General features: G+C 37.4%; 1 protein-coding gene across 1 annotated transcript in view; it reads right to left on the bottom strand.

The window, feature by feature from the left end:
* cap2 (cyclase associated actin cytoskeleton regulatory protein 2) overlaps window positions 1-25,000 on the bottom strand; it is a 66,855-nt gene that overhangs the window by 11,460 nt on the left and 30,395 nt on the right. Inside the window, 3 exon segments of the mRNA NM_200836.2 lie at window positions 14,671-14,776; window positions 15,225-15,310; window positions 18,473-18,616. Coding sequence (NP_957130.2) covers window positions 14,671-14,776; window positions 15,225-15,310; window positions 18,473-18,616 — 336 coding nt within the window.

Raw genomic sequence — 25,000 nt, 5'->3', positions numbered from 1 at the left:
GGTATTCTGAGTGGTTGCTAGGTTGTTGCTAAGGTGTTGCTAGGTGGTTGCTAAGGTGTCCTAAGTGGTTGCTAGGTGGTTGCTAGGGTATTCTGAGTGGTTGCTAAGGCGTTGCTAGGTGGTTGCTAGGGTGTCCTGAGTGGTTGCTAGGTGGTTGCTAAGGTGTTGCTAGGTGGTTGCTAGGGTGTCCTGAGTGGTTGCTAGGTGGTTGCTAAGGTGTTGCTAGGCGGTTGCTAGGGTGTTCTGAGTGGTTGCTAGGTGGTTGCTAAGGTGTTGCTAGGTGGTTGCTAAGGTGTCCTGAGTGGTTGCTAGGTGGTTGCTAAGGTGTTGCTAGGTGGTTGCTAAGGTGTTGCTAGGCGGTTGCTAGGGTGTCCTAAGTGGTTGCTAGGTGGTTGCTAAGGTGTTGCTAGGCGGTTGCTAGGGTGTCCTAAGTGGTTGCTAGGTAGTTGCTAAGGTGTTGCTAGGCGGTTGCTAGGGTGTTCTGAGTGGTTGCTAGGTGGTTGCTAAGGTGTTGCTAGGTGGTTGCTAAGGTGTCCTAAGTGGTTGCTAGATGGTTGCTAGGGTGTTCTGAGTGGTTACTAAGGCGTTGCTAGGTGGTTGCTAGGGTGTCCCAAGTGGTTGCTAGGTGGTTGCTAAGGTGTTGCTAGGTGGTTGCTAAGGTATTCTGAGTGGTTGCTAAGGCGTTGCTAGGGGGTTGCTAGGGTGTCCTGAGTGGTCGCTAGGCCCTTACTAAGGCATTACTAGGCCGTTGCTAGGTGGTTGCTAGGCGGTTGCTAGGGTAATTTGGGTGGTTGCTAGGCAGTTACTAGGGTACCCTGGTTGGTTACTAGGCAAGCCTCACATACATGCTTGATAAAACATTTATACTTAGTAAGCATTTCTAGCAAGTTACAGTACTTGGCTAGTCAATATTAGCATGTAGCTAGTCACTGCTAGCATGTGTAGCATATAGGAAGTTCCGTTTGCTAGCATGAGTCAAACGAGCCAATCTCCAAGTCTCTACGATGTTCTGATGCTGAGATATAGCTGTTGATGAATGGTTGCTAGGGTACTCTGTTTTGTTGCTATGGGCGAGGTTACAGAGTGAACTTGAATGTGGTTGGTTGTCTTAGTCGAATGAACCAACCCCCATGTCTCTATGACACTGCTATGCAAAGATATGCATCTTGGCCTATTTTAATGGAAGTCTATGGAATCAATTTGGGGGCGTGGCTTGTGAGCTTTATTATCATATTGAGATGCTCATTGGTTGTCTGAGTCAGATGAGCCATCCCCCAAGTCAATAGGACACTGCTATGCAAAGATATGCATGTAGGCCAGTTATTAACATGAGTCTAGTATGAATTAGCATGTTACTAGCATGATTCTAGTACAAATTAGCATGTCATTAGCATGTTTCCAGTATGAGTTAGCATGTCATTAGCATGATTAGCATATGAGTAGCATGTTGCTAGCATGATTGGCATGTCATTAGCACGTTAGAATTATAAGCATTTGATAGCACAGCTAATTACATTCTATAGGACAGTTGCTAGGGTGCAGTATGTGGTAGTTAGGGGTGTGGCTAGAAAGTTAAAAGGCCATCAGTGATTGGCTGCTGGCTAGACTGAGTTAAATGAGCTCAGCCATTAGTCTCTATGACAGTCTGATGCAGAGTTATGAGCTCACAAAGTTTGATCCCATGTTAAGTCAATGAGAGTCTTTTGAATGGAAGTCTACGGGACAGTTGCTAGGGTGCCATAAGTGGTTGCTAGGGAGTGGCTAGTAAGTCTAAAGGCCATCAGTGATTGGCTACTGACTAGACTGAGTTGAATGAGGCCTGACTCTAGTCTGTAGGACAGTCTGATGCAGAGTTATGAGCTCATAAAGGTTGACTCAATGTTAAGTCAATGGCAGTCTTTTACAATGGAAGTCTATGGGACAGTTGCTAGGGTGCCAAAAGTGGTTGCTAGGGAGTGGCTAGTAAGTTTAAAGGTCATCAGTTATTGGCTGCTGGCTAGACTGAGTTAAATGAGCCCAGTTAGAAGCCTGTAGGACAATCTGATGCAGAGTTATGAGGTGACAAAGTTTGACCCAATGTTAAGTCAATGGGAATTTTGGGAATTTTCCGGGTCGTTTTTCGGAAAACCGAAAGTCGGATCAGTCGGAAAAGATATAGCAACCCGAGTCAGACCAGTTTGAAGGTTTGACGAAAGTTTGAGGTATGAAGCTTGAAAGGGTTAGGAGGAGATAGACTTTAAAATTAGTCTCAGAAGAAAGAAGAAGAAGAAGCAGAACTAGACAGTAAAGTTCGTCGAGACAAACTTTGAGGCTGGCTTGACAAAGCCTGTTGGTAATAGTTTATTTAGTTTAAAAACAGTTTGAAAAAGTATAAGTAGCATGTTATTAGCATGATTCTAGCATGCATTAGCATGATTCTAACATGGGTTAGCATGCTATTAGCATGAGTGTAGTACAAATTAGCATTTTATTAGCATGATTCTAGTATAAATTAGCATGTTATTAGCATGCTTCTAGCATGAATTAGCATGTTACTAGCATGATTCTAGAATAAATTAGCATGTCACTAGCATGATTCTTGTATGAATTAGCATGCTACTAGCATGATTCTAGCATGAATTAGCATGTTACTAGCATGATTCTAGCATGAATTAGCATGTTACTAGTATGTATCTAGCATGAATTAGCATGTTACTAGCATGATTCTAGCATGATTCTAGTATGAATTAGCCTGTTACTATCATGAATCTAGTATGAATTAGCAGGTTATTAGCATGATTCTAGCATGAATTAGCATGATTCTAGTATGATTTAGCATGTTACTATAATGATTCTAGCAAGAATTAGCATGTTACTCGCATGATTCTAGCATGAATTAGCATGTTATTAGCATAATTATAGTATGAGTTAGCATGTTACTAGCATGATTCTAGCATGAATTAGCAGGTTATTAGCATGATTCTAGCATGAATTAGCATGATTCTAGTATGAATTAGCCTGTTACTATCATGAATCTAGTATGAATTAGCAGGTTATTAGCATGATTCTAGCATGAATTAGCATGATTCTAGTATGATTTAGCATGTTACTATAATGATTCTAGCAAGAATTAGCATGTTACTCGCATGATTCTAGCATGAATTAGCATGTTATTAGCATAATTATAGTATGAGTTAGCATGTTACTAGCATGATTCTAGCATGAATTAGCAGGTTATTAGCATGATTCTAGCATGAATTAGCATGATTCTAGTATAAATTAGCATGTTACTATCATGAATCTAGTATGAATTAGCAGGTTATTAGCATGATTCTAGCATGAATTAGCATGATTCTAGTATGAATTAGCATGTTACTAGAATGATTCTAGCAAGAATTAGCATGTTACTCGCATGATTCTAGCATGAATTAGCATGTTATTAGCATGATTCTAGTATGAATTAGCCTGTTACTATCATGAATCTAGTATGAATTAGCAGGTTATTAGCATGATTCTAACATGAATTAGCATGATTCTAGTATGAATTAGCATGTTACTAGAATGATTCTAGCATGAATTAGCATGTTACTCGCATGATTCTAGCATGAATTAGCATGTTATTAGCATGATTATAGTATGAATTAACATGTTACTAGCATGATTCTAGCGTGAATTAGCATGTTATTAGCATGATTTTAGCATGCATTAGCATGTTACTAGCATGATTCTAGTATGAATTAGCATGTTATTAGCATGATTCTAGTATGAATTAGCATGTTAATAGCATGATTGTAGTATGAATTAGCATGTTACTAGCATGATTCTAGTATGAATTAGCATGTCACATAGCATGCTTAGGTGGTTGCTAGGATATTCTGAGTGATTGCTAAGTCGTTGCTAGGCAGTTGCTTGGGTGTCCTGAGTGGTTGCTAGGTGGTTGCTAAGATGTTGCTAGGCGGTTGCTAGGGTGTTGCTAGGTGGTTGCTAGGGTGTTCTGAGTGGTTGCTAGGTGGTTGCTAAGGCATTGCTAGGCGGTTGCTAGGGTGTTCTGAGTGGTTGCTAGGTTGTTGCTAGGCAGTTGCTAGGGTGCTCTGATTGGTTGCTAGGTGGTTGCTAAGGTCTTGCTAGGCGGTTGCTAGGGTGTTCTGTGTGGTTGCTAGGATGTTGCTAGGTGGTTGCTAGGGTGTTCTGAGTGGTTGCTAAGGTGTTGCTAGGCAGTTGCTAGGGTGTTCTAAGTGGTTGCTAGGTTGTTGCTAAAGTGTTGCTAGGTGGTTGCTAGGGTGTTCTGAGTGGTTGCTAGGTGGTTGCTAAGGTGTTGCTAGGTGGTTGCTAAGGAGTCCTAAGTGGTTGCTAGGCGGTTGCTAAAGTGTTGCTAGGTGGTTGCTAGGGTATTCTGAGTGGTTGCTAAGGCGTTGCTAGGCGGTTGCTAGGGTGTCCTGAGTGGTTGCTAGGTGGTTGCTAAGGTGTTGCTAGGTGGTTGCTAGGGTGTCCTGAGTGGTTGCTTGGTGGTTGCTAAGGCGTTGCTAGGCGGTTGCTAGGGTGTTCTGACTGGTTGCTAGGTCGTTGCTAAGGTGTTGCTAGGCGGTTGCTAAGGTGTCCCAAGTGGTTGCTAGGTGGTTGCTAAGGTGTTGCTAGGTGGTTGCTAAGGAGTCCTAAGTGGTTGCTAGGCGGTTGCTAAGGTGTTGCTAGATGGTTGCGAGGGTATTCTGAGTGGTTGCTAAGGCGTTGCTAGGCGGTTGCTAGGGTGTCCTGAGTGGTTGCTAGGTGGTTGCTAAGGTGTTGCTAGGTGGTTGCTAGGGTGTCCTGAGCGGTTGCTAGGTGGTTGCTAAGGCATTGCTAGGTAGTTGCTAGGGTGTTCTGAGTGGTTGCTAGGTGGTTGCTAAGGTGTTGCTAGGCGGTTGCTAAGATGTCCCAAGTGGTTGCTAGGGTGGTTGCCAAGGTGTTGCTAGGTGGTTGCTAGGGTATTCTGAGTGGTTGCTAAGGCGTTGCTAGGCGGTTGCTAGGGTGTCCTGAGTGGTCGCTAGGCCCTTACTAAGGCATTACTAGGCCGTTGCTAGGTGGTTGCTAGGCGGTTGCTAGGGTAATTTGGGTGGTTGCTAGGCAGTTGCTAGGGTACCCTGGTTGGTTACTAGGCAAGCCTTACATACATGCTTGATAAAACATTTATACTTAGTAAGCATTTCTAGCAAGTTACAGTACTTGGCTAGTCAATATTAGCATGTAGCTAATCACTGCTAGCATGTGTAGCATTTAGGAAGTTCCGTTTGCTAGCATGAGTCAAACGAGCCAATCTCCAAGTCTCTACGATGTTCTCATGCTGAGATATAGCTGTTGATGAATGGTTGCTAGGGTACTCTGTTTTGTTGCTATGGGCGAGGTTACAGAGTGCACTTGAATGTGGTTGGCTGTCTAAGTAAAATGAACCAACCCCCATGTCTCTATGACACTGCTATGCAAAAATATGCATCTTGGCCTATTTTAATGGAAGTCTATGGAATCAATTTGGGGGCGTGGCTTGTGAGCTTCATTATCATATTGAGATGCTCATTGGTTGTCTGAGTCAGATGAGCCATCCCCCAAGTCAATAGGACACTGCTAAGCAAAGATATGCATGTAGGCCAGTTATTAACATGAGTCTAGTATGAATTAGCATGTTACTAGCATGATTCTTGTACAAATTAGCATGTCATTAGCATGTTTCCAGTATGAGTTAGCATGTCATTAGCATGATTAGCATATGAGTAGCATGTTGCTAGCATGATTGGCATGTCATTAGCATGTTAGAATTATAAGCATTCGATAGCACACCTAATTACATTCTATAGGACAGTTGCTAGGGTGCAGTATGTGGTAGTTAGGGGTGTGGCTAGAAAGTTAAAAGGCCATCAGTGATTGGCTGCTGGCTAGACTGAGTTAAATGAGCTCAGCCATTAGTCTCTATGACAGTCTGATGCAGAGTTATGAGCTCACAAAGTTTGATCCCATGTTAAGTCAATGAGAGTTTTTTGTAATGGAAGTCTACGGGACAGTTGCTAGGGTGCAGTATGTGGTAGTTAGGGGAGTGGCTAGAAAGTTAAAGCTCATCAGTTATTGGCAGTTTGGTAGTCGGAGTTAAATGAGCTCAGCCATTAGTCTGTAAGACAGTCTGATGCAGAGTTATGAGCTCATAAAGTTTGATCCCATGTTAAGTCAATGAGAGTCTTTTGAATAGAAGTCTATAGGACAGTTACTAGGGTCCAAAAGTGGTTGCTAGGGCGTGGCTAGAAAGTTTAAAGGTGATTAGTCATTGGCAGTTTGATAGTCTGAGTTAAATGAGCCCAGTTAGAAGTCTGTGCGACAGTCTGACGCAGAGTTATGAGCTCACAAAGTTTGATCCAATGTTAAGCCAATGGGATTTTTCCGACAGTCCCGGGACGTTTTTCGGAAAACCGAAAGTCGGATCAGTTTGAGGAGATATAGCAACACGAGTCAGAATAGTTTGGAGGTCTGGAGCAAGTTTGGTGGTAATAGCTCAAAAGCTCTAGGAGGAGATAGAGTTAGAAATTTAGTCTCAGAAGATTAATAAAAAAAAAAATAAAAAAAATAATAATAAGTTTAAATAGCATTTCAGTAGTCTGGCTTTGACAAGCCAGCCTAATAATAACTAGATTATTAAAGTTCGTCGAGACAAACTTTAGGCTGGCTTGAGAAAGCTTTGATTTTTAAGTTTTAAAGCAATTTTAAGTTAAAAGTAGCTAAAAGTTTTAAAGCAGTTTAAAGTTCAAAGTAGTTTAAAGTTTTAAACCAGTTTAAAGTAGCTTAACGTTTTAAAGCAGTTTAAAGTAGCTTAAAGTTTTAAAGCAGTTTTAAGTTTAAAGTGGTTTAAAGTCTTAAAGCAGTTTTAAGTTTGAAGTAGTTTAAAGTTTAGCATGATTCTAGCATTAATTAACATGTTGTTAGCTTGACTCTAGCATGAATTAGCATGTTACTACCATGAATTAGCATGTTATTAGCATGATTCTAGTATGCATTAGCATGTTACTAGCATGATTCTAGCATGAATTAGCATGTTACTAGCATGATTCTAGCATGAATTAGCATGATTCTAGCATGAATTAGCATGTTATTAGCATGATTCTAGCATGAATTAGCATGTTACTAGCATGATTCTAGCATGAATAAGCATGTTACTAGCATTATTCTAGCATGAATTAGCATGTTACTAGCATAATTCTAGCACAAATTAGCATGTTGTTAGCATTATTCTAGCATGAATTAGCATGTTACTAGCATAATATAGCATGATTCTAGCATAAATTAGCATGTTACTAGAATGATTCTAGCACGAACTAGCATGTTATTAGCATGATTCTAGCATAAATTAGCATAATTCTAGCATGAATTAGCATGATTCTAGCATGACATAGCATGCTATAAGCATGATTTAGCATGGATTAGCATGCTACTAGCATGAATTAGCATGTTACTAGCATCATTCTAGCATTAATTAGCATGATTCTAACATGAATTAGCATGTTGTTAGCATGATTCTAGCATGACTTAGCATGTTATTAGCATGCGACTAGCATGATTCTAGCATGATTCTAGCATGTTACTAGCATGAATTAGCATGTTACTAGCATGACTCTAGCAATAATTAGCATGATTCTAGCATGAATTGGCATGTTGTTAGCATTATTCTAGCATAACAGCATTGTATTAGCATAATTCCAGCATGGATTAGCATGCTACTAGCATGATTCTAGCATGAATTAGCATGTTACTAGCATGATTCTAACATGATTCTAACATGAATTAGCATGATTCTAGCATAGATTAGCATGTTACTAGCATGATTCTAACATGAATTAGCATGTTACTAGCATGATTCTAACATGAATTAGCATGTCACTAGCATGATTCTAGCATGAATTAGCATGTTATTAGCATGATTCTAGCATGACCTAGCATGATATTAGCATGATTCTAGCATGACTTAGCATGTTACTAGCATGATTCTAACATGAATTAGTATGTTACTACCATGATTCTAACATGAATTAGCATGATTCTAGCATGAAATGGCATGTTATTAGCATGATTCTAGCATGAATTAGCATGTTACTAGCATGATTCTAGCATGGATTAGCATGATTCTAGCATGGATTAGCATGCTACTAGCATGAATCTAGCATAACTTAGCATGATTCTAGCATGGATTAGCAAGTTATTAGCATGATTCTAGCATGAATTAGCATGTTACTAGCATGAATTAGCATGATTCTAGCATGACTTAGCATGTTACTAGCATGATTCTAGCATGAATTAGCATGTTACTAGCATGATAGATAGATTAAAACAGTTTGAAGATAGATAGATAGATAGATAGATAGATAGATAGATAGATAGATAGATAGATAGATAGATAGATAGATAGATAGATAGATAGATAGATAGATAGATAGATAGATAGATAGATAGATAGATAGATTAAAACAGTTTGAAAATAGATAGATAGATAGATAGATAGATAGATAGATAGATAGATAGATAGATAGATAGATAGATAGATAGATAGATAGATAGATAGATAGATAGATAGATAGATAGATAGATAGATAGATAGATAGATAGATAGATAAAAGCAGTTTGAAAAAGGATAGATAGATAGTTTTGAGGTCACAAAGTTAGATCTATTGTTAAGTCAATGACAGTCTTTTGCAATAAAAGTCTATGGGACAGTTGTTGCTAGGGTGCAGTATCTGGTAGTTAGGGTGTGGCTAGAAAGTTAAAAGCTCTTCAGTTATTGGCAGTTTGGTAGTCTAAGTTAAATGAGCTCAGCCATTAGTCTGTATGACAGTCTGATGCAGAGTTATAAGCTCACAAAGTTTGATCCCATGTTAAGTCAATGAGAGTCTTTTGAATAGAAGTCTATGGGACAGTTTCTAGGGTCCAAAAGTGGTTGCTAGGGCGTGGCCAGAAAGTTAAAACCTCATCAGTTATTGGCAGTTAGGTAGTCTGAGTTAAATGAGCCCAGTTAGAAGTCTGTGTGACAGTCTGATGCAGAGTTATGAGCTCACAAAGTTTGGTCCAATGTTAAGTCTATGGGATTTTTCCGACGGTCCCGGGACGTTTTTCGGAAAATCGAAAGTCGGATCAGTCGGAAAAGATATGGCATACCGAGTCAGAATAGTTTGGAGGTCTGATGTGAGTTTGGTGGTCATAGCTCGAAAGCTCTAGGAGGAGATAGATTTTGAATTTTAGTCTCAGAAGAAGAAGAAGAATAATATATAAAAAAAATAATAAGTTTAAATAGGATTTCAGTAGTCTGGCTTGTTTCTCAAGCCAGCCTAATAAGTTTAAGTGAGATAACAGTATGTTGGCTTTTCAAGCCACCATAATTACAATGTTCTTATTGAGTAAATATGTGTTTTACATTGCACTCATGCTCAATTAAACACCTGCATGTAATTACATCTGCAATTAATTCCCGTAATTAGATTATTAATTACACTGTTGACCATCCCTTATGCCCTTAAACCAACCCATACTACCAAACATATCCCTAACCCTACCCGTATCCCACCTCAATCCCATTATGAACACAGATAGTAGCGAAGGCCACTTAATGTAACTGACTGATCGGTAACAACATCACAATAAACACATCTCTTTAATAAAGACAGTTCACTGAGTGTGTCTCTAAAGATCTGCTTCTGATTTGCCAGAGCAGTCCATGTGTTTCTGGCACAACTGTGGCGATGGTATTTGACAGCGTTTACTGTAGTGAAGCAGATCAGTGTGGCACAGTTGTCTATTGTGTGACGCTGACAGCAAACGCGCGCCTGTTTTACACCGTCAGCACAGCTGCCATTGACAGATGCACACGCCGCTCACTTCAACACTTAAACAACTGTTGCACACTCGTCTTTTCCTGTCACATACACACACACACACACACACACACACACACACTTCTAATCCCAGTACGTTTGCTGATGTTTAACAGTTAGTCAAGTTCACCCCTGACCCTAAAGGTCAAAGCCTGTGGAAGAGGTGGAAGGTCAAAGGTGCTTAAACAAACTGTTAGAGGAAGTGGAAATGCATGACTGAAACATGCAAAAAAAGGTATTTTTCTTTATGTATTTAAGTTTTAATGCCATATCAGCAGCATTGGCTACATCAGCTATTGGCCATTCATCTGTAATCATTGGTAACAAAAAAAGGTTTTATTTAATTTGATTTACTTTAATTAGTTTATATATACATTGGTTGTGAAAAAAAGTCTCATTTAATTTAATTTTTTATTTCTATGTATTGCTAAATTTATTGGTAATAAAAAGTGTCATTTATTTTGAGTTACTTTAATTAGTTTTATTTAATTGTATTAATTTATTATATTTACTTTAATTTAATTTATTTATTTATTGGTAATAACAAAGTTTTATTTGATTTGATTTAATTGAATTATTTATTTATATTTATTGCTTTATTATTGGTGATAAAAAAAACCTGTCTTATTTAATTTCATTTATTTATTTAAGTTTTAATGCCATTTCAGCAGCAATGGCTACATCTGCTTTTTACCATTGACTTCTAATCATTGGTAACAATAAAAAATTAAGTTTAATTTAATTTGATTTACTATTATTTTATATATTTAATTATATTTATTTACTATATTTACTTTCATTAATTAATTATTATTTTTTGGTTATAAAAAGTCTTATTTAATTTGATTTAATTAATTAATTTATATTTATTGCTATGTTTATTGGTAATAAAAAATGTCATTTATTCATTTATGTTTTAATGCCATATCATCAGCATTGGCTATATCAGCTATAGGCCATTCACCTGTAATCATTGGTAATAAAAAAAAAGTTTTGTTTAATTTGATTTACTTACATTTTTATTTATATTTATTGTTAATAAAAAGTCTCATTTAATTTTATTTACTTTAATATAATTTAATTATATTTAAATATTATATTTACTTAAATTAATTTATTTATATTTATTGGTAATAGAAAGTCTCATTTAATTTAATTTAATATAATTTAACTTTATTTATTTATTATATTATACTTTAATTAACTAATCAATTAATTTATATTTTTTATTTATTGGTAATAAAAAAGTCTTATTTTATTTGATTCAATTTAATATTTTTTCTTTTAATTTAATTATTTATTTATATTTATTTCTATATTTATTGGTAATAAAAAGTCTTATTTATTTTAATATGATTTCATCTAATTATTTATTTATATTTATTTACTATATTTACTTTAATTAATTAATTTATATTTATTGCTAATAAAAAAGTCTTATTTTATTTTATTTATTCATTTGCGATATCAGCAGCATTGGCTTTATTAGCTATTGGCCTTTCACCTGTAATCATTGGTTATAAAAAAACGTTTGTCTAATTTGATTTATTTTAATTTAATTTCAATATTTATTTATTTATATTTATTGGTAATAAAAAAGTTTAATTTAATTTGATTTAATTTCAATATTTATTTATTTATATTTATCAGTAAAAAAATTCTCATTCAATTTGATTGATGTATAATATAATTTAATTTTTTAATAATTTAAAAGTAATAAAAAGTCACATTTATTTATTTATTTATTTAATGAATTAATTCCTTTATGTTTTAATGCCATATCAGCAGCATTGGTTATTTTGACTATTATGTCAACTATTGCTTTTATTGGCCATTCAGCTACGTATATATTTCAAAATATCTGTGCATCTTGGTGTTTCCATCAAGCATTTTTAATGCAATAATCCAAGATGTGCATGAACACATGTGGATGGAGACATAGCTCTAGCTCTGGAGAGTCTGCACAGAGCGCTAGTTTTCTGTCAGTATGATGGAGCGCTGAGCAGATGCAGGAGTGTGTGGCGGACGATCCTCAGTCAGAGGAGATGTTTATAATGTGCAGGACATGAGAAGAGAGCTTGAATTACGAGGAGTGTGTGTGAGAGCAGGTGTGTAAGCCAGACACACACTAGGCTTTTGTTGGGGGCATTTCTATGGTAAACCCCCAATGCAAGAAGAGCCAGGAGACCACCTGTCCACAGCATACAGTCCACACACTCACGGCAGGAGCGACAGCTGACACACACTTATGTATGGACACACACACACACAAATGCGTGCACACATATACTCACACAAAATGATAGACACACGCACACACTTTTGCACCTATACTGTACGCACACACACAAACAAGCACACATGCACACATATAGACACACACACACACACACACTCATACATGCATACAATACACACATAGTCTTACATTAACCCACACACACACATACACAAACATGCACACTTACATCACAAACACACACACACAAACAAGCACACATGCACACAAACACACACTGTCTTTTTCACACACACACACACACACACACACACACACACACACACACACACACACACACACACCACACATATGTATATACACACACACACACACACACACACACACACATACATACACACATTTATTCATTTACTTTTAGGCTTAGTCCCTTTATTCATCAGGGATCGTCACAGTGGAATGAACCGCCAACTATTCCAGCATATGTTTTACACAGCTGATGCCCTTCCAGCTGCAACCCCTCACTGGGAAACACCCATCCACACTCATCCAGCTGCAACCCATCACTGGGAAACACCCATCCACACTCATCCAGCTGCAACCCCTCACTGGGAAACACCCATCCACACTCATCCAGCTGCAACCCATCACTGGGAAACACCCATCCACACTCATCCAGCTGCAACCCATCACTGGGAAACACCCATCCACACTCATCCAGCTGCAACCCATCACTGGGAAACACCCATCCACACTCATCCAGCTGCAACCCATCACTGAGAAATACCCATCCACTCTCATCCAGCTGCAACCCATCACTGAGAAACACCCATACACACTCATCCAGCTGCAACCCATCACTGGGAAACACCCATCCACACATCCAGATGCAATCCATCACTGGGAAACACCCATCCACACTCATCTAGCTGCAACCCATCACTGGGAAACACCCATACACACTCATCCAGCTGCAACCCATCACTGGGAAACACCCATACACACTCATCAAGCTGCAACCCATCACTGGGAAACACCCATACACACTCATCCAGCTGCAACCCATCACTGAGAAACACCCACACACACTCATCCAGCTGCAACCCATCACTGGGAAACACCCATCCACACTCATCCAACTGCAACCCATCACTGGGAAACACCCATCCACACTCATCCAGCTGCAACCCATCACTGGGAAACATCCATCCACACTCATCCAGCCGCAACCCATCACTGGGAAACACCCATCCACACCCATCCAGCTGCAACCAATCACTGGGAAACACCCATCCACACTCATCCAGCTGCAACCCATCACTGGGAAACACCCATCCACACTCATCCAGCTGCAACCCATCACTGGGAAACACCCATCCACACTCATCCAGCTGCAACCCATCACTGGGAAACACCCATCCACACTCATCCAGCTGCAACCCATCACTGGGAAACACCCATCCACACCCATCCAGCTGCAACCCATCACTGGGAAACACTCATACACACTCATCCAGCTGCAACCCATCACTGGGAAACACTCATACACACTCGTTCACTGCGGCAAATTTAGTTCATCATTACCCCTCTAGCGTGTGAGTGTGGACTGTGGGGGAAACCAGAGCACCCGGAGGAAACCCACGTCAACACGGGGAGAACATGCAAACTCCACACAGATCTGACCCAGCCGAGGCTCGAACCAGCGACCTTCTTGCTGTAAGGTGAAAGAAAGCGCTGCCAAACACACACATACGCAAATCCACACACACACACACACACACACACGCACACACGCGCACACACACACAGTCTCTCACACACATACATATACATGTATATATGACTGAACCTCTCAGGTTTCCATCTGACACACACACACACACACACACACACACACACACACCACTTCAGCCAACGACAGACACAAGTTAACATCTTTAAAAACCCAGAAATACTGAATAATACACCGGCTTGTTGTCAGTTATTCCTTACCTAACACTTTATAATAATATCGTGCTTATATTTGACAGAGTAAATAAACTACCGCTGCTTTTACAGATTTAAGTCACTGCTGTTAGGAAACTCCAAAGGTAATCAAAGTCTGAGATGCACATGTAAATACACTATATAAAAACATTGCCTCCTCAGGCTGGAAGAGATATTTCCATAAATCTGACTGTATTATCTAGACAGATGTACAGATTTTATCCGTCTGCATCCAATCTGCATCCTCTGTGAGACTAAACATGGTCAAATATGCTTGCCGTTTTATTTCTGCTTACAACTGAAACGCAATATCCCACATGGAGAAGATTAACCTCTTCACAAAGCAGATATTTCAGTGTGACTGAGTAATTCCTGCGCTCTGGCTGTGACATTTGCTGTACAACTCGAAGCTTGAATTCACAGAATATGTAAATATGTTAACAGAATATCGAAGCATTTTCAAAACAACTAACAACGAAGTTAAGCATTGAAAAATATCAGGTCGCTGGTTCGAGCCTCGGCGGATATTTGGTCATCAATGGTGCTCACTGTGTGAAGTGTAATAGAGTGTTTTGATTGGTGGTTCGCACTCACAGTCTTGCTCCAGATGAGTCCAGTGCAGTGATGCTCTCTGATGAACGTCTGCAGGTCAGTCCAGATGCTCAGGTATGAACGCACCCACTCCACATGACGAGCGTCACTGCGTTACAGTTGCCAAAGTCATTTTAGTAAACAAAACCAAAATTAAAGCAGACCTACTATGCATTAATAACTTTTATAAGAGGTTTAGACAAGGTTGTGTGTCAGCAGTGTGAATATAACCCTCTTCTAATGGTAAACATTAATTATTTCTGTTTTTATGATCAGACTTGATAAATACAGTGTGTAGAAACAGTTTGATTGACATTCTCCCTTTGTACGTGTCATCAGAGGGGTAAAGCCCCGCCCACTAGTGACCATCTATACCTCATTAGCATAATAAAAGCCCAGAGTGAGAAGTGATCTTATTCTACATCCCTACCCCTACCCAATACTTGAATTGAACTGCAGTGTGTGTGTGTGTGTGTGTGTGTGTGTGTGTGTGTGTGTGTGTGGCAATTACCAAATCAAATCCACATTATCTGAAGTAAATAAAACACAATACTAACGTGTCTTTGAAATCTTTCAGCACTCTATTAGTATAAAACATGGCAGCATCGTTCATCTCCTTCACATACGGCCCTGGTTTCTGACACTGCAAGTAAGAAAGGAAAAAAACAAAAGTTTAAAGAAGCATGTATATATACAGATAAAAGAGTGCATTTCTAGTAAACCGGTAATATTGAGGATCTGGACCTTTGCTGTAAACAACAGCTGTAGTTAAAAGCAGAAAATGAAGGAGTCCAGATCAGCCTGAAGTCTAAATGCTATTACAGAGATTAGATAGCGCTCGCAGAGATCAGAGGAGTTTACATTTGGAGAAAATAAATACTGTTTCAAATATTGATTTAGTGGCAATGGTCAGTGTGAGGTCGGCCTGATGTTACAATCAAAAGAAATCTGCTTAATGGACTGATATGATATTCTTTGAGGTTTATTTGAAGGAATGCATCGCTCTGATCAAGCCAGGACTGAATAGAGCTCTATGTAGAGTTCAAAAACTCTTGCTTTCAGCTGCACTGGTGAACTCTGCTTGCCTCTAATTCTTTACACCAACCACTCAAACCTAAAATAACCAATAATAAAGTTAGAAAAGGTTTATGCAATTTACAAGTGTGCATGGTGAGCTAAAAACAGTCTTAGTGTAGTCTGTAAACTAGTCTAGAGCACCGTCTGCTGTTAAACACTAGCCTAGAGCACCGTCTGCTGTTATAAACTAGTCTAGAGCACCATCTGCTGTTAAACACTAGCCTAGAGCACCGTCTGCTGTTAAACACTAGCCTAGAGCACCGTCTGCTGTTATAAACTAGTCTAGAGCACCGTCTGCTGTTAAACACTAGCCTAGAGCACCGTCTGCTGTTATAAACTAGTCTAGAGCACCATCTGCTGTTAAACACTAGCCTAGAGCACCGTCTGCTGTTAAACACTAGCCTAGAGCACCGTCTGCTGTTATAAACTAGTCTAGAGCACCATCTGCTGTTAAACACTAGCCTAGAGCACCGTCTACTGTTAAACACTAGCCTAGAGCACCGTCTGCTGTTATAAACTAGCCTAGAGCACCATCTGCTGTTATAAACTAGTCTAGAGCACCATCTGCTGTTAAACACTAGCCTAGAGCACCGTCTGCTGTTAAACACTAGCCTAGAGCACCGTCTGCTGTTATAAACTAGTCTAGAGCACCGTCTGCTGTTATAAACTAATCTAGAGCACCGTCTGCTGTTAAACACTAGCCTAGAGCACCGTCTGCTGTTATAAACTAGTCTAGAGCACCGTCTGCTGTTATAAACTAGTCTAGAGCACCGTCTGCTGTTAAACACTAGTCTAGAGCACCGTCTGCTGTTAAACACTATCCTAGAGCACCATCTCCTATTCTAAAACTAGTCTAGAGCACCGTCTGCTGTTATAAACTAGTCTAGAGCACCGTCTGCTGTTATAAACTAGTCTAGAGTGCCATCTGCTGTTAAACACTAGCCTAGAGCACCGTCTGCTGTTATAAACTAGTCTAGAGCACCGTCTGCTGTTATAAACTAGTCTAGAGCACCGTCTGCTGTTATAAACTAGTCTAGAGCACCGTCTGCTGTTAAACACTAGCCTAGAGCACCGTCTGCTGTTATAAACTAGTCTAGAGCACCGTCTGCTGTTAAACACTATCCTAGAGCACCATCTCCTATTCTAAAACTAGTCTAGAGCACCGTCTGCTGTTATAAACTAGTCTAGAGCACCGTCTGCTGTTATAAACTAGTCTAGAGTGCCATCTGCTGTTAAACACTAGCCTAGAGCACCGTCTGCTGTTATAAACTAGTCTAGAGCACCGTCTGCTGTTATAAACTAGTCTAGAGCACCGTCTGCTGTTATAAACTAGTCTAGAGCACCGTCTGCTGTTATAAACTAGTCTAGAGCACCGTCTGCTGTTATAAACTAGTCTAGAGTGCCATCTGCTGTTAAACACTAGCCTAGAGCACCGTCTGCTGTTATAAACTAGTCTAGAGCACCGTCTGCTGTTAAACACTATCCTAGAGCACCATCTCCTATTCTAAAACTAGTCTATAGCACCGTCTGCTGTTATAAACTAGTCTAGAGCGCCGTCTGCTGTTATAAACTAGTCTAGAGCACCGTCTGCTGTTATAAACTAGTCTAGAGTGCCGTCTGCTGTTATAAACTAGTATAGAGTGCCGTCTGCTGTTATAAACTAGTCTAGAGCACCGTCTGCTGTTATAAACTAGTCTAGAGTGCCGTCTGCTGTTAAACACTATCCTAGAGCACCGTCTCCTATTCAAAACTAGTCTAGAGCACCATCTGTTGTTATAAAGTAGTCTAGAGTGCCACCTTCTTTAAATCTAGTCTAGAGCGCCATCTGCTGTGATAAACTATTCTAGAGCGCTGTCTGCTAGTAAAAACTAGCCTAGAGCGCCGCCTGGTGTTCAAAAACTAGTCTAGAGCGCCGTCTGCTGTTATAAACTAACCTAGAGCACCGTCTGGTGTTCAAAAACTAGTCTAGAGCGCTGTTTGCTGTTATAAACTAGTCTTGAGTGCTCTCTGGTGTTCAAAAACTAGTCTAGAGCACCATCAGCTGTTATAAACTAGACTAGAGCGCTGTCTGCTGTTATAAACTAGTCTAGAGCGCCGTCTGCTGTTATAAACTAGCCTAGAGCGCTGTCTGCTGTTAAAAACTAGCCTAGAGCATCGTCTGGTGTTCAAAAACTAGTCTAGAACGCCGTCTGCTGTTATAAACTAGTCTAGATCGCCGTCTGGTGTTCAAAAACTGGTCTAGAGCACTGTCTGCTGTTTAAAACTAGTCTAAAGTGTCGTCTGCTGTTATAAACTAGTCTAGAGTGCTGTCTGGTGTTCAAAAACTAGCCTAGAGCGCCATTTGCTGTTATTAACTAGCCTAGAGCGCTGTCTGCTGTTATAAACTAGTCTAGAGCACTGTCTGCTGTTAAAAACTAGTCTAGAGCGCCATCTGCTGTTATAAACTAGTCTAGATCGATGTCTGGTGTTCAAAAACTAGTCTAGAGTGCAGTTTGCTGTTATAAACTAGTCTAGAGTGCTCTCTGGTGTTCATAAACTAGTCTAGGACCCTGTCTGCTGTTTAAAACTAGCCTAGAGCACTGTCTGGTGTTCAAAAACTAGTCTAGAGCGCCATCTGCTGTTTAAAACTAGTCTAAAGCGCCGTCTGCTGTTATAAACTAGTCTAGAGCGCTGTCTGCTGTAAAAAACTAGTCTTAGGTTAGACTAGTCACAGGTAAGAGATGCTCACCACAGCCACCCAGCCCAGCGCAGGGATGCTCTCGCTCACTGCAGACAGGTGGTTAAACAGGCTGCTGCCGCGGTTCTTCTCACGGAAATTCTGCACCGCCTGGATCTGGTCGGATAGAGGTCTGAGGAGGTCAGCCAGCTCCGTCTAAAGAGGAATAAAATGCATGGAATATAACACTGATAAAAAGTCATTTTGTCTTGTTTCTAGTCCAAATATCAAACAATTCTTAAATCCAGAAGCTTTTTCAGACATAATGAGTCAAAATTGAGTTAGTTTTTCCTTAAAACAAGTCAAATAAACTGCCAACGAAATAAGCAAAATAATCTTGTTTACATATTAGATTACATATCCTAAAAATAAACCAAGTCAACTAGGGACATGTGGTGTTTATTGTTTCTGATAATATTATAATTGTTGTTTTAATGATATGCAAGCTGACATTGTGCTCTTGAGTATGCTCTTACACTCCAAAAGTGCTGACTGTGTGATGAAGCCCATTACAATGCATTCAGAATGAGCCTATAATTCAAGTTATGCGAGCAGAAACAGGTTTGTGTTTTTGTAAGATATGATATCGCTTAACAATATCACACAAACAAGAGTGAATTCCTGAATAACAAGAAAGATGATCATTTTATAAAAACAACAAGTGAGAAGTTCATATTGAGCGAGCTACATTTTAGACATTTCTTTTGGCAATAAAAATTGTTCAAACAAAGCTGGAGAGTAGGGCTGAGTGATTAATCGAACATCCAATCGCAATCACAATTTAAAATTTAGCTAAAGCTAAAGCAAGAGGCTGTATATATATATATATTTATACAACAGTTCTGTCTGGTTCTCAAATCTGATTGGCTGATGGCCGTGCGATATTCTGCAATATCAGAACTCCTACAGCCTCTTTACCCTTTGTGTATTACTCCGCCCACAAACAGCCAGCAAAAAGCAGACACTACAGATCTGAAGTTTAAAAGATGCTTTTAACTGTTTTAACAGCTGTTTAACTGTCAGCTTATGATTTGAATCCAATGTGGAAGAAAGTAGTTCCTCAAACAAAAGGGTTTTTGAGACTCTCCATGTTTGATTTTGTTTTTATATACACAATTATGCCGTCAAACTGTTGTATAAACGCAATATCACACGAGTAGCAGTGCGATATGGCTCCCACCAGTGCCGATATACAGCAATATCGCACTGCTACTCGTGTGATATTGCTCATATATATATATATATATTCATTCATTCCTTTTTTTTTTCGGCTTAGTCCCTTTATTAATCAGGGGTCGCCACAGCGGAATGAACCGCCAACTTATCCAGCATATTTTTTACGCAGCGGATACCCTTTCAGATGCAACCCAGTACTGGCAAACTTGTTAACCAGTTAAACTCTGCTGCTATTTGGGGATTTCCGCCTGGATTTTGCCTACCCAAATTTAAAAGCTTCCCAAATCCACATGCAGAGGTGTAAATGCAAAGATTTGGTATAATTTTAAAGAAAACCCGTTGAATTTTCATAAAACACTATTGAAAGTGTTTAAAATATCTGTATAAGTTGTTTGTGTTATAATAAACACTTAAAAAAGAGGCTCTTTTTGTATTTTTTTAACTCAAATTTGAAAGTGTATGTTTTAGGTTGTGTATGGTCTAGCGTGCTGTAATTAATGTTGGTGGTTTCTGCACATGTCTGTAATCATAGGGAAAAAGAAAAATGTCTCCACCATAATCGATGCAAAAGTTATTGTATTCCAGCTGATGAGAGATGCTGTACAAGCCACAGGGAGCGATCATTGTTTTCATATTTCACTATTGTTTTGTTTGATCAAACATAATTCACTGTGTTTGGAGCACGTCAGACATATAAAAGGATTACTTATGCACATCACCTCAAAAACAGAGGAGAATGGCCCTGAAGCGCACAGCATAAGGTAAGAGATGACAGCTGTCTGTGCTATCTGGGGCTGCTTATTGATCATTAAATGTATTGTTTTCACTTCTGCGCCATGGAAACACCGCGATTCATTCGACAACTGTTTGATATGTGAATATAATTCAGTAAAAAGAATGCTAGAACCGTATGAGCACCGGCAAGAGCTTTCATTTGAGCTATAACTTGTACATGTGTCATATGAAAAATATGAAAATGAACCAATGTTCAATACCCAGCTCGGGTCTCCAAAATACTGTGTATTTAAGTGTAAATAACTTTTGTAAAGTAGAGTAAAAACCAAAGTGATGCATATGTGCATAACATATAGATTCTACACTTTCAAACGAAACCACTTACGGGGGTCTGGTGCACTGCTAGCCCTTTAAATCTTAAAGTAAAAGTCGATGGTGTACCCGCTGATACCGAGTCGGCGGAGTTTAACTGGTTAAGTTATGCAGTTTGTTTTCAGGTTTAAAAGAATTGAGCTACAAATGACCGCTCCCTCAAATAGTGCACTATTTAAGGCTAAAGGGGTGATTTCAGAAACTGCCACTAAGTAAAAGCTGCACATCTCCAATTTGAATTGAGCTGGTCTTTGAAAGCAGGCACAGAGCAGTCAGAAGCACCCGAGCGGACTTTTAATAGCGGCTGTGTTTTTTCCAGTGAAGCGTCCAGCGAGTCTCAGCATTCCAGCGGTGTCGGGGAGATCCCTCGCCTTGTAAGGCCCTTTCCTCCTCTGCTGTTTACAGTTTACCTCTGAACAAGGCCAGCGGGAACACACTGTTTCCTTTGTCGAATCTACTGGTTTGTATTTGTGCTTGTGTTCCAGCAGTTGCCATGTCCACCGTTTCAGTCCGTTTCATAAGAACTCGGTGGGAATAAGAAAGAGGAAGATGGACTAAAAATACCTCTTGTTTTTATTTAGACTCTTCAGGTCAGGTTCATGTGCCACTCGACCTGACTGTAACCTCATCAAACCAGCGGTTAATAATGAAGACGGGCGGTGCGCGGGAAAATAATTTCATCTGAAAAACATACCAGTATCTAATTTCATGCAACACATTCTGGGTAATTTTACCTAAACATTGACACAAATGTGGATGAATCTTTTTTTTTAAATTAAAAATAATGTAATGATCTGACTCAACTTTAGATTTAAACGACCCATCATTTGTAAAGAGTACTCCTACTTCATATTTAGATGCTAGTATCTTTTCCATTAACAGGGCTCGAAATTGCGACCATTTTGGTTGCATATGCGCCCGAAATTTTATCTATAATATATTTGGGAGCATTTGTGCGAGTGTATAAAATTCTTGTGTGCACCAGTTTTTACAGCAAAATGTTCACCACATGCGCCGATTCGTAAGACATTCACGCAAAATGCATCTCTGCACTTGAAACGCGAAACGCAGCGCTCAGGAATGGGTTAAAACAGTCGTCATGTCAACTTGCTGCAGTAAACAAAGCCAAGTCCGTAATGCTTGCCCCGCCTTCACACTCTTCTTATTGGCCCACCACTGCTCTAGCACTGAAATATCAGCTGTCAATCACTCAGTCAATGCCTTCTGGCTTAGGATGACAGAGAGAGCTCCTACCACGAAACATGGTAAAGCGCTGAAGATGAGAATGAAGATAACACTGACAGAGTTATGAATGAATGAATGAATGAATGAATGAATGAATGAATGATACTTTATTTGACCCAAATGCTGGGTTAAAGCAAGAATGTATCCAATAAATAAATAGCATCTACTATGTTTTAAAATAGTTCTAGTAACTAAAGAATAAGCTAATAAAGCTAATAAATAGCTAATTAATAAGTGCTAGTATTCAATGGAAATGAAATTAGTGTGTAAAAATGGAGTAAACATGAAAGCAGAGAAGAAACATTTCTGGATGAAATGCGTTTAGATAAAGTCTTGTCTTAAAAAATGTATTTAAATGTTATTTTTAATAATAATTAATTTTAGTTTTTCTTTTCGTTTCTTTTTCAATTTAATTAATTAATTTGTATTTAATTTTAATATTTTTATTATATATTTTTTCTGTTAATTAAATAATACAATTAATTAATACATTTAATAATTAATTTAATAACATTTAAATTAATTATTTAAAAATAAAATAAAATGTATAAAAAAAAATTAATTAATAAATGAAAATGAAAAAATAACATAAAAATAAATTTTAATAAATAAAATTTAATAAAATAAAATACATTTATTAATTACATGTATTTGATTTTTTTATTTCATTTAGTTATTTAATTGACAGTTGGTTGTTTAATCAACCGTTAATATAATTATAAATAAATAATTCAATAATAAAATAATCGGCCAAAGGGGGAAACAGAATAATATTATATCAAAAGTAAAAGCTAGATTATTCTGCTTCCCCCATTGACAGATTATTTAGCTTGTTTTAAGGAAAAACTCACTTCATTTTGACTCATTATTTCTGCAAACAACAGTATTTTTGCTCGTCTACAAAATACTTTAGAATATTTAGATATTTGGACAAGAAACAAGACAAATTCAGAAAATCTTGTTGTGTATTTGCTCATCTATATTGACTCTTCGGACTGAAGCGATGAAGTGGGAGTAAAAGACCATCATATTTGCATAAATTCCTCCCATAACAACATGCGCATGAGTTTCATTTCTGCGAACAAAGGCGTCTTTTTCTGCCACTTTCGGACATTGCTGCGATTGTTTTTTCGGCATCGTTTTAAACTTCCCTTCCCATCATGCTCAGCCGAGGAGCGGGTCTGAAATAGCCTGTCTATCTCTGAGCTATGAATAAAGCCAGACCAGAGCTAACAGCAGAGATTATCAATTACACAGCAAGACACTGAGATTGCATTGGGCTGGTTCACTCTAAAGTGTGCACTTAGACTGCTCTATTTTTACTTATAAACAGTGCTCAGCATATATGAGTACACCCCATTTTAAAAATGAATATTTTTATTAATTTCTCAGTGAATATGGGTAACATATATTGGTGCATTTAAACAAAACAGAATTATTGAACAGATATTTTTATTTAAATAATATTTTAGTCACAGAACTTCTTTAGAAATGGAAAGATATGTTTAAATCCTTGCAAAATATTGCAAAAGAAAAACACAACCTCACAATTTCAACTAAATCGTAAATATTTTTTTTATTTCTCTTGATTAATGCAATCTTTAACATTTTATTTAATATTTTTCTATAACATGTAAATTTGGGCTACTAATTTTTGAACCATTACTGTAAGTTATTTTGTTAGATGAGCTCCAGATTTGGCTTCAGTACTGACTAATCTAATGTATATGCACAAATACAATATTGTAAAGCATCTTATTAAAAATAAATGGAATAAATTAAGTAATCTCCACATATTATAAATATGATTGGAAAATATTCTCTTATTAAACAAAGATAAAATAATTTGAAATATTATACACATTTTAAAATTAAATGTAATTCGTAATACATATATTAATTGATATTGATTTATTTCTAATTATATTAACAGCTGATTAAACAACCAACTGTCAATTAAATAACTAAATGAAATTTAAAAAAAACAAATACATGTAATTAATAAATGTATTTTATTTGATCAAATAAATAAACTAATTAATCAATTTATTCTTATTTAACTTTTTTCATATTAATACTTTTTAAAAATATTTTTATATGTTTATGTTTTATTTTTTAATTAATTAATTAATTTAAATTTAATTAATTAACAAAAAAACTAAATATAATAAAATATTAAAAATAAAAATTTATGAATTAATTAATTTGAAAAAGAAAAGAAAACTGAAATTAATTAATATTACAAATAAGATTTATTTAATTATTCATTAATTTTAAAAATAAAATAAAACAAAATAAAACAAAATAAATAAAAATAAAATAAATGAATAAAAATAATTAAATATAATAGAATAAAATTAATTAATACATTTTCAAATAAAAAAAATAAATAAAAAAAACATTTAAAAAATATTATATTAGTTGTTTGAACTTTGGAAGCTAGAATTTACTGAAAAGTTTCAAAATGACCAATAATTATTTGTATTATATTAAAGACTAACATAATTTTAACAAATACTTTACAAATATGATTTCTAAATTACAATAAAATAACAAATTAAATTTAATAAATAAAAAAATATATAATTTATTAAATGATAAAATAATAATTATAATTAGGTTTCTAAGTACTGGGTTGTGGCTGAAAGGGCATCTGCTGCGTAAAACGTGCTGGATCAGTTGCCATTGATTAATAAAGGGACTAAGCTGAAAAAAATGAATGAATGAACAATAATAATTAGACACATATCAGAACTCCGAAATGTAAGTTTTCCATGTCCATGAATTAAGACATACACTCTCTAAAAATAAATGCTGGGTTGTTTTAACCCAAACGTTGAGTTAAATTAGCTCATATCAATCTAATACAAAAATATTAACCCAGGTGTCGCTGATAAAAATTATTTTTGCTGCTTGTTTAAATCACTTATTTAAAATGAGCCTAAACAACACAATTATGGACATTGTTTTATGTTCAATCCACTTACATTTCTTACGTTGACACAACATATT

Source organism: Danio rerio, chromosome 19, assembly GCF_052040795.2.
Source record: "Danio rerio strain M-AB ecotype USA chromosome 19, GRCz13ab, whole genome shotgun sequence".
Taxonomy (NCBI): domain Eukaryota; kingdom Metazoa; phylum Chordata; class Actinopteri; order Cypriniformes; family Danionidae; genus Danio; species Danio rerio.
This window is presented reverse-complemented; position numbering and strand designations above follow the sequence as displayed.